The sequence below is a fragment of the Malaclemys terrapin genome, chromosome 4 (genome assembly GCF_027887155.1).
Source record: "Malaclemys terrapin pileata isolate rMalTer1 chromosome 4, rMalTer1.hap1, whole genome shotgun sequence".
Classification (NCBI taxonomy): Eukaryota; Metazoa; Chordata; order Testudines; family Emydidae; genus Malaclemys; species Malaclemys terrapin.
In genome coordinates this window covers 94652809-94670427 of record NC_071508.1, presented here as the reverse complement: position 1 = coordinate 94670427, position 17619 = coordinate 94652809, and the positions used below count along the sequence as shown (strand labels likewise).

The window sequence follows — 17619 nt, the reverse complement described above, 5'->3', positions numbered from 1 at the left end:
CAAGTGCAGAATGTTGGTAGAATGTGCCTTTGGACATTTAAAGGGTCGCTGGCGCACTTTACTGACTTGCTCAGACCTCAGCCAAACCAATATTCCCATTGCTATTGCTGCTTGCTGTGTGCTCCACAATTTCTGTGAGAGTAACGGGGAGACATTTATGGCAGGGTGGGCGGCTGAGGCAAATCGCCTGGCTGCTGATTATGTGCAGCCAGACACCAGGGCGATAAGAGCACACCAGGAAGCACTGCGCATCAGAGAAGCTTTGAAAACCAGTTTCATGACTGGCCAGGCTATGGTGTGAAAGTTCTGTTTGTTTCTCCTTGATGAAAACCCACCCCCTTGATTGACTCAAGCAATCCACCCTCCCCCTTCGATCACAGCTTGCTTTCAAAGGAAATAAAGTCACTATCATTTAAAAATCATGTATTCTTTATTAATTGATTATAAAAAGAGGGAGAGAACTGAGAAGGTAGCCCGGGTGGGGTTGCGGAGGAGGGAAGGGAAAGGCCACTTCAAAAGTTGTGGAATGCCAGCCTTTTGCTTGGGCTGTCCACTGGGGTGGAGTGGCAGGGTGCACAGAGCCTCCCCTAACCCCCCCGCCCCTGCGTTCTTGGGCGTCTGGGTGAGGAGGCTATGGAACTTGGGGAGGGCAGTTATACAGGGGCTTCAGCGGCACTCTGTGATCCTGCTGCCATTCCTGAAGCTCCGCCAGATGCCAGGGCATGTCTGTTTGATCATGCAGCAGCCCCAGCGTTGCATCCCGCCATCTCTCATCTCGAGCGTCCTTCCTGGCCTCACGTTCGTCCCTCCTGGCCTCACGTTCGCTGGCAGCTTTCCTGTACTTTGATACCGTGTCCTTCCACTCATTCAGATGAGCTCTTTCATCGCGGGTCGACTGCATGATCTCAGAGAACATGCCATATCCGCCTTATCTGAGATAGCCTTCGGGACGGAGGAGGGAGGCTTGAAAAATTTGCAGCTGCGGGAGGGAGAGAAAAAAGGGATAGAAGTATTTAAAAAGATACATTTTACAGAACAATGCTTATATTCTTTCACGGTGAACAACACTATTCACATTACATAGCACATGTGATTTCGGTACAAGGTCGCATTTTGCATCTTACTATTGAATGCCTGTGGCTTTGGTATTAGAGATCACAGACACAGGGCCGGGCAACAGAATTCGGCTTGCATGCGGCTATGGTAAGCTATTGTCTTTCAGCTTCTGCAACCTTCATAAAAGCAGCACCCTCCTTTCCCACATACCAAGCAAAGCCCGTTGAGTGCTGCGGTTTTCGGGTTAACATGCAGCAGCAGCAGAAACCAAACTACGCGCCCCCCCCCATCCAATTTTCTGGGATGATTGCTTTACCCCTTCCCACACTGTGTGGCTGGAATCAGGGAAGATCCCTGCTAGCCAAACGCGAACGGCTCAGGGCCAATGGGTCCCCCCGCCCCCCCCCTACTCCCCGCTTGGCTAACTGCAGGGAAGGATTTCTTTTCAGCCACAGGCAAACAGTCCAGTAGGAACAGCCACCTCTATCCCCTTAATTAAATTCCTGTATTTCAACCAGGTTACCATGAACGATATCACTCTCCTGGGGATAACACAGCGACATAAATAACGGATGTTGCTTGAATGCCAGCAAACACCGGGACCATACGCTGCGAGGGTTTGTCATGCAATGATACCAGATTACTTGCTACTAGCATGGTGTGGTCAAGTGTCCTACCATGGAGGACGGAATAAGGCTGCACTGCTCAGAAACCTTCTGCAAAGGCTTTTGGAGTACCTCCAGGAGAGCTTCATGGAGATGTCCCTGGAGGATTTCCACTCCATCCCCAGACACGTTAACAGACTTTTCCAGTAGCCGTACTGGCTGCGAATGCATCCCAAGTCCTCAGGGCAACTTAATCATTAAAAAACGCTTGCTTTTAAATCATGTTTTATATTTACAAAGGTACTCTCACCAGAGGTCCCTTCCATGGCTTCATTGTCTGGTATACTGCCTTGGGAGGGTTGGGAGGGTACTTCCGTCAGGCTGAGAAAAAGATCCTGGCAGTTGGGGAGAACGGAGTGCTGTGTGCTCTCCGCAAGCTCGTCCTCCTCCTCCTCCTCCTCATCTTCCCCTTCCGCAAAATCTTCAGGCATGGATGAGAGTAACCCCTCATCGGAATCCACGGTCAGGGGTGGGGTAATGGTGGCGGCCCCCCCTAGAATTGCCTGCAGCTCAGCATAGAAGTGGTATGTCTGTGGCTTCTTTGGTTTTCTGGTACGCTTGTCTGAGCTCCTTAACTTTCACGCGGCACTGTAGTGAGTCCCTATTGTGGCCTCTCTCCATCATGCCCTTGGAGATTTTTTTCAAATGTTTTGGCATTTCGTCTTTTGGAACGTAGTTCTGCTAGCATGGAATCATCTCCCCATACAGCGATCAGATCCAGTACCTCCCGTATGGTCCAGGCTGGAGCTCTTTTTCGATTCTCAGACTGCATGGTTACCTGTGATGATGAGCTCTGTGTGGTCACCTGTGCTCTCCACGCTGGACAAACAGGAAATGAAATTCAAAAGTTTACAGGGCTTTTTCTGTCTACCTGGCCAGTGCATCCGAGTTCAGATTGCTATCCAGAGCCATCACAATGATGCACCATGGGATAGCTCCTGGAGGCCAATACCGTCGAATTGCGTCCACACTAACCCTAATTCAAACCAACAATATCAATTTCAGCGCTACTCCCCTTGTTGGAGAGGAGTACAGAAATCTATTTTAAGAGCCCTTTATTTCAAAGTAAATGGCTTTGTTATGTGGACAGGTGCAGGGTTAATTCGATTTAACGCTGCTAAATTTGACCTAAACTCGTAATGTAGACTAGGCCTAAGTCCTGGCAGAGAGGTGGCTGCACACAAACGTCCCCTCATCAGAAGTTGCCCAATCACATTTGCTCTGTGATTTCATGAAGAAGTAGGGCTCAGTCCCGTACTCTCTCCCTACATTTTCCAGTGTGTGAAATGTAACATTAATAAAATAACAACAATAATACCTAGCTCTTACATCAAACTTTTCATTTTTAGATCTCAAAGTGCTTTACAGAAGAGGTCAGTATCATTGTCTTTACTCACATGTGTGTAAGTATTGATTCTGTGGAAGATATATTTGGTGTTAGTAAAATGTTCATAACTTATTGCAAAAGCCTCAGCTGCAAACAGAGTTTTCTTTGTCAGGGGAGGGAGGGCCTTCTGTTATTAAGGATCCACAATCTGCACTCCCTTCCTAAAGGCTGTGCCTTGGGATGACCTTCCTCCAGCTGTGAGGGCCAGGGATTGTCCTCGAGAGATTGTCTGACAGCACCACTCCTAGATGAGTAAGAGAGGATCACTGCAAACTCATAGAAGGTGCTTCCTCCCCCAGAGGTTGATCTGAATGCCTCTGTAATGCTGCAAGTCCTGTCAGCCTCAGGAAGCAAGAGGCCAGCCCGAATGAAGCTTTTCTTTACAAAAAAAAAAAAAAAAAAAGAGCCTTGCCACCTCTTTTCCCCACTAAGACATAGTCTTAGTGTTCATGGAGACACCATCCATTTTGCAATATGGCAGACCCCTGCGTTAAAGGGCATCAGATACCTTTGGATAAATGGGATCCCATGTTGGATGGCAGGGAGGAAATGCATGGTGCACATTTATGTCAGGGGATGCCATAATGCTTTGTTTAAGCAGTAGTGTTGGTACTTTATGGGTTTGGCATGACAGATCCAGTTCTAGGAAGAAAAATCCACTGAGAATTATAGTTTGAATCGGTGTGAGTTTTGGAGGTAGGCAGTATATGTGAATATGAGCCACAAAAACAAAATTTTGACCCGCTTTTCAAGCAGGGTGACCAACGCCCTGGCAGCTCTGTAAAGCATTGACTCTTGTTACCTAATCTCCAGCTGTGGGCCCTGCTTCGTGCCAAGTCTCCTTTGGCTCTGTCTAGTAATAATAGTTTCTGGAGTCCAGCCAGGGACTGCTGCCAGTTCCAGTCACACTCTGCTAATGCAAGAGGCAGAGTTTATTAATTCATCGCCAAGGCCCATTGTCTGGGACACTGCCTGGCTGTTTATTTACTCCAATATGGTCTGTATTTACTCAGACAGAGCAAGCGAGGGGACATTGTTTAACTTTGCAAGCCCTTCTGCTGGAGTAGACATGTGACCTTATGCAGGGCTCCAGATAAATGTTCAGAACTTGAGTCTTTTTTTAGTAGTATGGCCTCAGATAACTCTGCCACGATTCGGCAACTAGCTACCAATCTCATAACAACGTTCTCATATAAAATGTTTGATGGGACAAAACCAATCAAAGCTAAAAGGAGAAAAGCAAGTGTGTAACCTAGAACTAAGGACATAAAATACAAACTCTAAGCTAGGTTAAGTTCCTGCCTTAAAAGAAAACCACAAGACAGGACATGTAGAGCTGAGGCTACACTCTACCTTTAATTGACCCGAGTGGAGGGTTGCCACCTGTCTGCATTTTACCTGGACAGTCTGGCTTTTGGCATCTGTGTCCAGGTGCCACTTATGGTTGCCAGGTGCCTGGGGAAGAGGCAGAGAAGGGGTGGGGCCTCAGAGAAGAGGTGGGGCATGGACAGGGCCTTGGGAAAAGGGGCAGGGCAGGGCCTCAGGGTCCGGTTACCAGCAATTAGAAATGTGGCAACTCTACCCCACTGTGTCTATAGATTTTGGGGAGCGGGAGAGGCACTTAGAAGGGTATGTGATGTTACAGGATAGTAGTATATTTGCTATAATGTCTAAGGGCACATCAGGGGAAGGCACTAAGGCCCAGTCTACACATATGGTATAGAGGTGATGGAGGCCTACTCTACAATTAAAAAGTAGATTGACCTAGCTACGTCACTCAGGGCTGTGAGAAATGTTGTGCCCTGAGCGCTGTAGTTAGGTCAAACTAATGCCTGGTGTAGATGCATCTAAATTGATGGAAGAATTCTTCTGTCAACGTAGCTACTGCTTGTCAGAGGTGGATTAACTATATCGAAGAACAACCGCCTTCTGTCAATGTAGCGCCGTAGTGTAGATGCTCCCTACAGCAGCACAGTGGCAGCTCTGTCGTGCTGCTGTAGTGGCAGCAGTATAGAGATCCCCTTCGAGTGCTATAGCTTAGTGCCCTGCCCAAATGGGAATAGCTATAGGATATAACACATCTTTACTGGTATATCTTAGCTACTCTATGCGGTTTATCTAAAGTGCTACAATGTTTGTATGTAGACAAGCCCTTGGGGGAAGGGGGAGACAGAGTGGCAACCTGAACTGTGTATGCCCTTGTTTGGGTTGATTTAAGTCAGATCCTCTATGCTATTGTAACACAGTTTTGTATTTAATTTCCTGTGTTTGTAACTCAAGCCGGACTTCCAGTGTTGCATGTGTGAATGTTTGTTTGGGTTTTTGTAAGGGCCTTTCAGTTGTTGGAAAGCATGAGGATTTTTAAATAGCTGTTAACACTAAAAGCCTGATCTTCCTTCCATTGTGGTCAGTGATAAAACTCCCATTGATTTAAAACAGGAATAGCTTTGCACCCTAAGGGCCAGATCCACTATTGACCCGGGGGCGTGTGCTGCCAGATCAGAATAGGAGCATTTTACTCTCTCTTTGCACAGGTGTAAATGAGGGCACAAGTACAGGGCAGTGGCAAATCAGGCCATATCTCCATTTGGATCTTGTTTGTAACAAACCTGGTCAGACACCTCCTACTGTGAAAACAGCAATCCTGCTCATCAGCAACCACGTCCCCACCCTGCACACACACACTTTGGGTATGACTAATCGATACCATGGCACGCATCTGAAATCTGCTGGCGGGGTCCTGACTCCTATTCTTTCAGGAACTAGGACAACAATTGGCTGCCCAAGCTGAAAGAAAGGGAGGGTTATATCAACTGGGAACCCCAAGAAGTGCACATGGGCTCATCTTGCTCTGCAATAGCATCTACCCTTATGAGATTCCCCAGAAAGACATTACATTGCATTGCCGTGGTAATGTTTATTTGCAGTGTTGTTTGGCAATTGTAGCTGTGGTTGCCAGTTGACCCCCATCCCCACCCCCGATATGGTTTCGCGTCAGGTAACACATTGGTTTTGTTTCAGTGACACGGTGATACCATGGTTGGCTGTGCTGTACAGTAGCACAGCCGAGTCTTTGTTATGCTGTCAGCAGAGCTATTTATACATTGTGACTCTCCGAAGGGCTGCTTCCTGTGTTTTGCTCTTCCACAGGCCAAAGCAGTCTGCCCAGATATGTGGAGTAGCTAATGCCATTCATTTGTTTACCGGTATTTTCTGCATGGAGTACGTTATACTTGTGCTATGTGAACTGTACATGCTCCCTGTTCATTTCTGGGTGTAATTTAAAGTGTTTATTCTTAACTTTATAAGCCCCTGAATGGTTAGATCCTAGGTTCCTCTCCAATGTGTGATACTGCAATGGTTGAGATTAACTGAGATGCTGGTACCAACACACCTCTTAGTTTAACTGGGAGAGGACTGGGGACAGGGTTACTTCTGTGATGTAGAGTCTATGGGCTAGTCTACACTGGCAATGCTAATGCGCTGCCACAGCAGTGGTTTAGTGTGGCTTGTGTAGTTGTGGCATAGCGCTGGGAGAGAGCACTCTAAAAAAAAAAGCCCACCTCCATGAGGGGCGCAGCTCCCAGCGCTGCTGCACTGTCTACACTGGCGCTTTACAGCACTGACACTTGCTGTGCTCGGGGGGATGTTTTTTCACACCCCTGAGCGAGAAAGTTGCAGCTCTGTAATGTGCCAGTGTAGACAAGCCCTATAACCTTGCCTCTCCCACTGGTTCACTTGAGCCCAAATTTGTTGTCCTTTAGCTCATGCATGCTGCAAGTTCACTTTATGTCCCATGCTTTTTCTGGGACAGGTTGGCTGTACTGAGTAATGTGGGAAGCCTAGTTTGGGGTGAATTGAGGAGGACATTATATTATTTTGGACATTAATAAAATATACAAATTAGGACCAATTTTTAAACATGCACCCAGGGCTCTAGATCTATTTTTAAATAAACCAAAATAGAAATAAATAACTGCTTGGTATGGGTTTTGATGCTATAGAAATAGCAAATCAGGAGGGAACACTTTACTAACCTCAACAGAAAAAAAAAAAAAAAAAACAAAAAAAAAAAACTGGACTGAGTGAAAACAGGCTCTAAAAGAAAGAGGAAAAGACACAGCAACATGTATTTTAGAAGGAAAGGGGGAAATAGTACAGGACTTAACAAAAGAGAAGCAAGAATGAAAACGGGAAAGTTATTTAAAAATGTGTTTTATAGAAGATTTTATGCTCAGACACTGCAGTAAACCACGTTGCACATTAATTTCCATTAGAGACAACTATAAATATGTATGTGGAAGGGAGTGGTAACACTGGTCTACAATTTTTGAGAAGTCGTCTGCTTCAGAGATAAAATGTGCTATTTATTATGTATTTTAATGTGCTGAATTCAACTATGACAATTAAAACAACTGATTGGCTACTGTTTCTAAGATATTTAAGTTTTTACATTTTATGACTATGCATATTGTCTAGATAGAGTTTTAATCATAAATTGTAAACCTAGGTCTTTTCATGTGTTTATGGTTGCTTTACATGATGATATTTCACCTGTCCTGTTTATGTAACACTTTAAAAATCAGCAAAAGGTTATATAAATAAAATTTATTATGAAACAAAAAGGCAAAAAACTATTATGTACATAGTTTAGTCCTATTCAGTGTCTACTCGGCACTTCTTGGCTTGTTTCTTGTATTCATTAAATGGAGCATCTCTTGTCACTGTCCAGCAATAGTCTGCAAGCACTGATGGGCTCCATTTGCCCTGATAGCATTTCTCCATTGTTGCAATGTCCTGGTGAAATCGCTCACCACTCACTGCTCCGCAGTTTGGTGGGGGGGGGGAAAAAAAAAAAAAAAATCTAGATGAGAGGGCAAAAAAAAAAAAAAAAAAAAAAAAAAAATGCATCTTTAGCGACATGTTGCAACCAAGGCTTTTGTATGCCTTGAGGAGGTTTTCCACCAACAACCTGTAGTTGTCTGCCCTGTTGTTTCTGAGAAAATTTATTGCCACTAACTGGAAGGCTTTCCATGCCATCTTTTCCTTGCCACGCAGTGCACTGTCAAATGCATCATTTCGAAGAAGTTCACGAATCTGAGGACCAACAAAGACACCTTCCTTTATCTTAGCTTCACTTAATTTTCCGTGGAGGTACTTGAAAGCTGCTTGTGTTTTGTCAGTGGCCTTGACAAAGTTCTTCATCAGACCCAGCTTGATGTGTAAGGGTGCTAACAAAATCTTCCTTGATTCAACAAGTGGTGGATGCTGAACACTTTTCCTCCCAAAAAGAAGAACAGGAGTACTTGTGGCACCTTAGAGACTAACAAATTTATTAGAGCATAAGCTTTCGTGGACTACAGCCCACTTCTTCGGATGCATATAGAATGGAACATATATTGAGGAGATATATATACACACATACAGAGAGCATAAACAGGTGGGAGTTGTCTTACCAACTCTGAGAGGCCAATTAATTAAGAGAAAAAAAACTTTTGAAGTGATAGTCAAGCTAGCCCAGTACAGACAGTTTGATAAGTAGTGTGAGAATACTTACAAGGGGAGATAGATTCAATGTTTGTAATGGCTCAGCCATTCCCAGTCCTTATTCAAACCGGAGTGGATTGTGTCTAGTTTGCATATCAATTCATGCTCAGCAGTCTCTCGTTGGAGTCTGTTTTTGAAGTTTTTCTGTTGTAATATAGCCACCCGCAGATCTGTCATAGAATGACCAGACAGGTTAAAGTGTTCTCCCACGGGTTTTTGAGTATTTTGATTCCTGATGTCAGATGTGTGTCCATTAATTCTTTTGCGTAGAGACTGTCCGGTTTGGCCAATGTACATGGCAGAGTGGCATTGCTGGCACATGATGGCATATATCACAATGGTAGATGTGCAGGTGAACGAGCCCCTGATGGTATGGCTGATGTGATTAGGTCCTATGATGATGTCACTTGAATAGATATGTGGACAGAGTTGGTATCGGGGTTTGTTACAAGGATAGGTTCCTGGGTTAGTGGTTTTGTTCAGTGATGTGTGGTTGCTGGTGAGTATTTGCTTTAGGTTGGGGGGTTGTCTGTAAGCGAGGACAGGTCTGTCTCCCAAGATCTGTGAGAGTAAAGAATCATCTTTCAGGATAGATTGTAGATCTCTGATGATGCGCTGGAGAGATTTTAGTTGGGGGCTGAAGGTGACAGCTAGTGGTGTTCTGTTATTTTCTTTGTTGGGCCTGTCTTGTAGGAGGTGACTTCTGGGTACTCGTCTGGCTCTGTCAATCTGTTTTTTCACTTCAGCAGATGGGTATTGTAGTTTTAAGAATGCTTGATAGAGATCTTGTAGGTGCTTGTCTCTATCAGAGGGATTGGAGCAAATGCGGTTATATCTTAGAGCTTGGCTGTAGACAATGGATCGTGTGGTGTGTCCTGGATGGAAGCTGGAGGCATGTAGGTAAGTGTAGCAGTCAGTAGGTTTCCGGTATAGGGTGGTATTTATGTGACCATCGCTTATTAGCACAGTAGTGTCCAGGAAATGGACCGCTTGTGTGGATTGATCTAGGCTGAGGTTGATGGTGGGATGGAAATTATTGAAATCATGGTGAAATTCCTCAAGGGCTTCTTTTCCATGGGTCCAGATGATGAAGATGTCATCAATGTAGCGCAAGTAGAGTAGGGGCGTTAGGGGACAAGAGCTAAGGAAGCGTTGTTCTAAGTCCGCCATAAAAATGTTGGCATATTGTGGGGCCATGCGGGTACCCATAGCAGTGCCGCTGACTTGAAGGTATATATTGTCCCCAAATGTGAAATAGTTGTGGGTGAGGACAAAATCACAAAGTTCAGCCAGCAGGTTAGCTGTGACATTATCAGGGATACTGTTCCTGATAGCTTGTAGTCCATCTTTGTGTGGAATATTGGTGTAGAGGGCTTCTACGTCCATAGTGGCCAGGATGGTGTTTTCTGGAAGATCAGTATCTTCATATCAATATATGTTCCATTCTATATGCATCCGAAGAAGTGGGCTGTAGTCCACGAAAGCTTATGCTCTAATAAATTGGTTAGTCTCTAAGGTGCCACAAGTACTCCTGTTCTTCTTTTTGCGGATACAGACTAACACGGCTGCTACTCTGAAAACTTTTCCTCCCAGGCTCCAATGACTGTCAGAGTGGCCAATCTTTCTTGATGTAGTGGGAATCTCTTGCATGACTATCCCATTTGCAGAGAAAACAGCAGTACTTTGTGTATCCAGTCTGCAGACCAAGCAAGAGAGCAACAACCTTCAAATCGCCACAAAGCTGCCACTGATGTTGGTCATAGTTTATGCACCGCAAAAGTTGTTTCATGTTGTCATAGGTTTCCTTCATATGGACTGCATGACCAACTGGAATTGATGGCAAAACATTGCCATTATGCAGTAAAACAGCTTTAAGACTCGTCTTCGATGAATCAATGAACAGTTTCCACTCATCTGGATCGTGACCGATGTTGAGGGCTGCCATTACACCATCAATGTTGTTGCAGGCTACAAGATCACCTTCCATGAAGAAGAATGGGACAAGATCCTTTTGACGGTCATGGAACATGGAAACCCTAACATCACCTGCCAGGAGATTCCACTGCTGTAGTCTGGAGCCCAACAGCTCTGCCTTACTCTTGGGTAGTTCCAAATCCCTGACAAGGTCATTCAGTTCACCTTGTGTTATGAGGTGTGGTTCAGAGGAGGAGGATGGGAGAAAATGTGGGTCCTGTGACATTGATGGTTCAGGACCAGAAGTTTCATCCTCTTCCTCGTCTGACTCAAGTGAGAATGATTCTGGTGCATCAGGATCCGGCAGTCCTTCTCCGTGGGGTACTGGGTGTATAGCTGATGGAATGTTTGGATAATGCACAGTCTACTTTTTCTTTTTTGACACACCTTTCCCAACTGGAGGCACCATGCAGAAGTAACAATTGCTGGTATGATCTGTTGGCTCTCTCCAAATCATTGGCACTGCAAAAGGCATAGATTTCCTTTTCCTGTTTAACCACTGGCGAAGATTTGTTGCACAAGTGTTGCAGCATATGTGTGGGGTCCACCTCTTGTCCTGATCTCCAATTTTGCAGCCAAAATAAAGGTGATAGGCTTTCTTAACCATAGTGGTTATACTGTGCTTTTGTGATGCAAAAGTCACATCACCACAAACATAGCAGAAGTTATCTGTACTGTTCACACAAGTACGAGGCTTCTCTGCTCACTTTGGCTGAGCAGAAATGTGTCCCTTTGCAAAAATCAAACACTGACAAATAAGAGAGCACGACACTGTATGATTTCTAGAGCTGATATAGGGCAATTTGTTCAGCAGAGTGATGTAAGCTTTGTTATGATTGCATCATCCATGACTTCTAGGAATAACATGATGCAATTCATATCATGTATGATGCAATACCAGCTTCAGATTGCATCATTCATTGTTTTGCCTCAAAAGCAAATACTGTCCAAACCCAACCATAGATTTATTCATAGATCCAGTCAAAGATGTATTTTAGTCATTTCTGGTTTAAATTGAGATCCCTTCCCTTTATAACTCACTTATCCTCCGCCATTCCTAAGTCAAGGGTCGTATATACTGACCCAATAGCATATCTTGAAAACTAGAGCCAATCAATAATTTTAAGCATCATTTTTGTTCTCAGTGACCCAGAATTAGTAAAGTTTGACTACATTTATTTCAGAAGCATTTTGGCTGTAGAGCAGTGTAATTGGACAAAGGATACAGGTTTCTGAAAACTAATACTATAAGCTGCTTTAGCATTTGCCTGCATTGTTTGTGCCTGCCAATTCATTCCTAAGTACAAAAAGTCTTTATGTGTATTACATTAAAGACTACATGCAATTGAACTGAAAATGACACTCACTCTCCTGCATAATGAAGGTAGCTCTTAAAAAGACTGGGATTTTTCAGCTTGGAAGAGAGATGACTGGGGGGGGGGGGGGGGGAGGGGAGAGAATATGTCTAGAAAATCATGAATGGTGTGGAGTAAGTGAATAAGGAAGTGTTATTTACCCCTTCATATAACCCAAGAACCAGGGGTCACCCAATGAAATCTGTAGGCAGCAGGCTTAAAATGAACAGAAGGAAGTATTGCTAAACACAATGCACTGTTAACCTGTGGAACTCATTGCCAGGGCATGTTGTGAAGGCCAAAACTATAACGGGGTTCAAAAAAGAATTAGATAAATTCATGGAGGGTAGGTCCATTAATGGCTATTAGCCAAGATGGTCAGGGATGCAATGCCATGCTCAGGGAATCCCTGGGCTCTGACTGCCAAAAGCTGGGAGTGGATAACAGGGGATGGATCATTTGATGACTGCCTGTTCTGTTCATTCCCTCTGAAGCACCTGGCATTGGCCACTGTCAGAAGACAGTATCCTGGGCTAGATGGACTATTGGTCTGACCCATTATGGCTGTTCTTATGTTCTCCATCTGTGGCAGTGGAAGAAAGAGGGACACAATCAGGAGGTCTGTGAGGGCAAGGTTTCTGAAGGGGTTAGCACATTTCTACACAGAATGGCCGCTGGGTACCACCCCAGAAGTAGCTGCATATAGCTAGTGAGTAATTAATCCTTATATCTTCTTCTTTAATGCTTAGCCAGACAGTCAGCCGTAGCGACTGTTCGCCATTTGGTCCATTCCTGCGCAATCACACAGGCTTGATGACCTGAGAGTCCAACATCGGAACAGATTTGATGAACCCATGTAATGGGGGTCTGCCTCTGAGCCGCCTCCACCTCTCAGTTGCTGGAATTTTAGCCCGGATGTTACAAGCCACCCGGAGCAGTTTATAAAATGCTTTGGGATCCTTCTGCATAGAGTGAGCTACAGGGTTCAGTTTCTTTGCGTCCCCAAATGTCTGACCAAAATAGGGACTTATGAGAGATCCATTTGGCAGAAACTCAGTTAGAGGATGCTGGTGGGTTGAAGCAAACACCTAGTGGGCTTGCACAGATGGTGTGTGTCCTGGTTGAGAAGGATCCCAAAATGCTTTACAAGCTGCATATAGGGGACATCATTGTACATGTCATATTCAATGATTGCTTCTCTCATTAATGTTACAAAATTGTGGCCACTTATTGCATCCTGTTTGTCACTTGCATGGCATCCTGAAACTTTGCACAATAGTGGGGCAAGAAGTCTGGACCAAAAGCACAGGCATCTACCATTTGGACCAAAGGAAATTCTCTTTTGTTTGCGTAGCGTCTGTGACAGGCCGCTGAACAGGTCTGATTCTATACCATGGAGCTCCACTGTACAATACATTTTTAGCTAGTGCATTACGATAAATTCATTAGCAAACCCAAATAGCTTCAGCGACTGGGACTGGAATATAAAGTCTTTCATTTTAGATTGCTAGTTCAAATCTGGCCTAGACTGCTATGCCCTCTGAAGGCTGTCTAGTATCTGCTGTAAAAAAAAAATTGGTGGTTGCAGTCCATTTCCTAATGAACAACTGTTCCCATGTTACAACCACCACCACCACCGACTAACTGGCACTCTTGTTAGTAATCTCAGAAAATAAGACAACTGAATAGGCATGGCGACTAAATTTCACCCTCTCCACTAGAGGTGATCCCTCCAATGCAGGGTTGAGGCATATTGGCAGGGCACTGTGGGGAAGCTTGCCTTTGTCATTCCTGTTCTGTGGGGAGGACTCAGCTTACAGAGATGTGAAAGGTGCCAGACTGACAAGCACAGCATTCATGTAAAATCTGTTCTTTAAAAGAACGTGTCCTGTGCTGTAGTAGGTTGTATACCATCTGGTTGAACTAGTTGCTGAAGTAGGAGTTCTTATAATTGGCTGACTCAGACAAGAGACTCACAAGTTTTCATAAGTGTGATTTAGCATAGGTGTGAAATGTCCTCTTCTTCTTTGTCTGGTTTGTCAGCCAGGAGACGTCTGTTCCAGAAGCAAAGGTCAAAAGTAGTAGTTAGTGTGTGCAGTGTTTGCTTTGTATAAGACCGAAGACAGGGGCTGCATTTACAGCCCATTAGGAGAGAATACATTGTGGGTGCAGTGTTGGGGAGTGCCGAGAGAGCAGCTTTGGAAGTGGGCAGCTGGTAAATGATGGGCTAATGCTTGGGTGGTTAAAGACTAAACCAGAATAAATAAATGTTATAAAGAACTGAGCAGGGGACTCCAAGTATTTCTGAACCATGTAGCAGCAAAGAAATAGGTGCCTCAGGGGAGTACTGAGTGCACAGCTCAGCAATTCATTAACTACAGAGACTGGAATGATTAAAGATTTCGTATTAAAGACTGAGGAGTGGCCCCATGTAAGGCCAAATACCCACCACTCTCCCTTCCATGCCCACAAGGGTGGGCACCCTATAGTACTGAAACAAGGACCAACCCACCTTTCCTGGAAGTCAATGGGAGTTGTATTCTGCTACGATTCTTACACTGTGCCTATAACAATAGCATATGAGCACCTACTGTTTTGCTACTAGCATCTACAAGAGCAGGATCAGACGCTAAATGCATGTTTCATTGGAGCTACCTTTGATAAAGGTAGGCTCCATGTCAGCTTTCTTGCACAGGCAGTGAGTGGCAGCCTGCTAGGTCAGCTCTAGATCCTTGGCTTCCCGGTGACTCTCTCATTCTCCTACTTCTATTTTTGAAGATCCTTCTGAATAACATATACAGTTTCAGACTATGGGGAATTATGCTATCCAGGCAGCTGTGGTTTATTTGTGTCAAGGTAGGGGCACTAATGTGTATTTGGCCATTCAGAATCACAATTCTTTCAACATCTTCTAAATCTCAACTTCATCATTTCTACAGAAATGGTGTCTGGTAACTCTTTCAACAGCTTAACCCTTAATTCACTGGATTCCCCCCGCCTTTACCACTCCCCCAAATGCTTCTCTTTATGTGCATATGTGTTTGTATGATACACAATGGTTTAGTCTTCAAATGGTTAAAAAAAAAAAAAAATCTTGCACTTAAAATCCTCCCCCTCCCCAATCAGCTGTGACAGGGCTGCCTACTTTCACGCAGTATGTGCCTTTGATTGTAAAGCATTGGATACAGGCTTATTTCTTTCACCAAAGCTTGATGCTTCTACAATTCTATCTTTTCTCCAACTAATATTTCCTTCAGTTCTCTATGTTTTCTTCCCTTAAAGCCTTCAATTTTGCAGCCCTGCCAAAATGTCTGCATTTTCTTAAATTCTCATTTCCTCTGGCACTCACTTCTTGCTTATAGTTACAGTAACTTTTAAAAAAAAGATTTTACATTGAGCCCAATTTCCAGTCTGTAATCTTCTGTTTTAATATTGCTTCACTGCTGACTCTATTCTCATGTTTCTTCTGCTTGATGCAAATATACCTGCTTCGGTTTGGAAACATTAATTCACTTCAAAGTCGGACCTGTTTGTTTTTTTTTTTTTTTTTTTTAAACAAGGGGGGTGGGGTTTGATGTGTTCTGGTTCCTTTTATTAACTTAATTTTTATTTGCTGTGCAAAAGGCTTAATTAGTGTTTAGTTTTGTATCAGATGTTGCTGGTTACCCATATCTCTTCTGCCTTGGGCCTCATTGTGCTGTTCACAAAATTAGCATTTTGTGTATAATTTGTTTTCTTCTGCAGATACACAAATATGGTACAAAAATACACCCCCACACCCACCCCTCCAAATTTGCAAGGCTAATTCATGCAATGGGCTGATGCTTCTTGAGAGGTGCAGATTAAAGATGCTGAATAGCTCTCATGAGTCATTAAGCATCATGTTGAATCTGAACCTCAGTGCACCAAGAATAGATAAAGATATTTGCTAAACAAGATGGTAAATAATAGCAGAAGTAAAAATAATGATGATTTTCCTTTAAGCCTAGACTTTCAAGACATTTTAAAATAATGAAACTTCACAATTCCATTATTAAATGTTTTCACAGCCATTTTTCACATGGGTAAACTGAGACAAAGAGCTTAAGGCCTAGGTTTTCAAGATCATTTGTATACCTGCATGCCTCAATTCTTCATGCATTTACCCCAATTACACATATAATCATAGCAAGTATGCATGTGAATGAGAGGCACAATTACACACACACACTTTTCTGAAACATCTGAGCCTAAGTGACTTTCCTAAGCCACAAAGTGAACCAGTGACAGAGCTGGTGATAGAATCCAGGAGTTCTGACACCCAGTTCTCTTGCAGTTTCTACTTTTCTTTAGAAAGTAGGGCTTGCCTTATATAGGATATTGCATGGTCTTGATCAGTGAACAAAGGCCATAGTCAGTAGTTTTAGAAAGAGGCTCTTTCTTGTATTAATATCTTCTAGAAGACTGTATGAAGCATAGAAGGGGCAGTGGGAGCAGAAACTTATTCTGTGAAATGTAATAGGAAGAGCATAACTAAGTTTGCTACAGACAACAAAGATTCTCTGACTATACTGAGAAAATAGAGAGAGACCCCCTAAGGGGAAGTTGAGACACAGCAGTAGTTAGGGAAATGAAAGTATCATTTTTGAAAATATCAGAAGTTGCAAATCTCTCACTGCTTAGTGAGAAAACACCCCCTTCCATGATTTGCTATGCTATGCATGATTTGCATATGTTAACTTCCTCAATCTGATAACTTCTTTAAAGTATCAGCACTAAGGGTCACATGTTACTAAAGTAAATCCAGGAATTAGTAGGAAATCTGAAGGTGGAAGACAATTTGGGTGAAAGGGATCATGAAATTATAGATTTCATGATTCTAAGTAAAGGAAGGAATGAAAGCAGCAGAATAAGGACAATGGATTTAAAAAAAAAAAAAGCAGATTTCAAACTCAGAGCTGATAGATAAGCTCCTATGTGAATAATATCAAAGAGAAAAAGGAGTTCTGGACAGCTGGCAGTTTCTCAAGACGACAATATTAAACACACAACTACAGACTATCCTGATGCAAAGGAAAGATAGGAAGAATAGTAAGAAGCCAATATGGCTCCAGCAGGAGCTTCTTTAATTACCTGAAAATCAAAAAGGAATCCTACAAAGATTGGAAACATGGACAAATTGCTAAAAAGGACTACAAAGAATAGCACAAGTATGTAGAAACAAAATCAGAAAGATTAAGGCACAAAATGAATTACACCTAGCAAGGGACATAAAAAACAATATGACAATGTTTGTTAAATACATTAAGAGCAAGAGAATGACAAAGGAAAGTGTAGGTCTCTGTAACAGGGTAACGCTCTGTCCCAGTTTTCTGATGCCCCTGAACCTGCTCAGACCCACTTTTGTCTTATGCGTTGGCTGTATTTTATTCTAAACCTGTTCACAAACACCAGTAGGGTATAATATCACAATTTTAACTTCTAGAGCCCTACCAAGGACTTAAAGGAATAGGAGAAAAGGAGGTCTCCCCACTTCTCTCTAGGGAGCTCCTTCATTCAAGGTTCAGCTAGTCCTGTAAGACTGCCTTACTGTCTTTTTACCAGGTTGTTCAGCTGAGGACTAATTAGTTCCTTCCCTCCACAGTCTCTGATTCAC

At 43.4% G+C, this 17619-nt stretch overlaps 1 protein-coding gene across 5 annotated transcripts in view; it reads right to left on the bottom strand.

Moving 5' to 3' along the window:
• Positions 1-447: 447 nt before the first annotated feature.
• The window catches only part of BMF (Bcl2 modifying factor), a 62218-nt gene continuing 45046 nt past the window's right edge, over positions 448-17619 (bottom strand). For 2 of the 5 annotated variants that reach the window (XM_054027769.1, XM_054027770.1), the window contains exon 5: positions 448-979. In XM_054027769.1, coding sequence (XP_053883744.1) covers positions 868-979 — 112 coding nt within the window. In that variant the 3' untranslated portion in view covers positions 448-867. Of the gene's footprint in view, positions 980-2110; positions 2541-15453; positions 15511-17619 lie in introns of those variants that run through there. The other 3 variants (XR_008444873.1, XR_008444872.1, XM_054027771.1) reach the window with 3 other exon arrangements.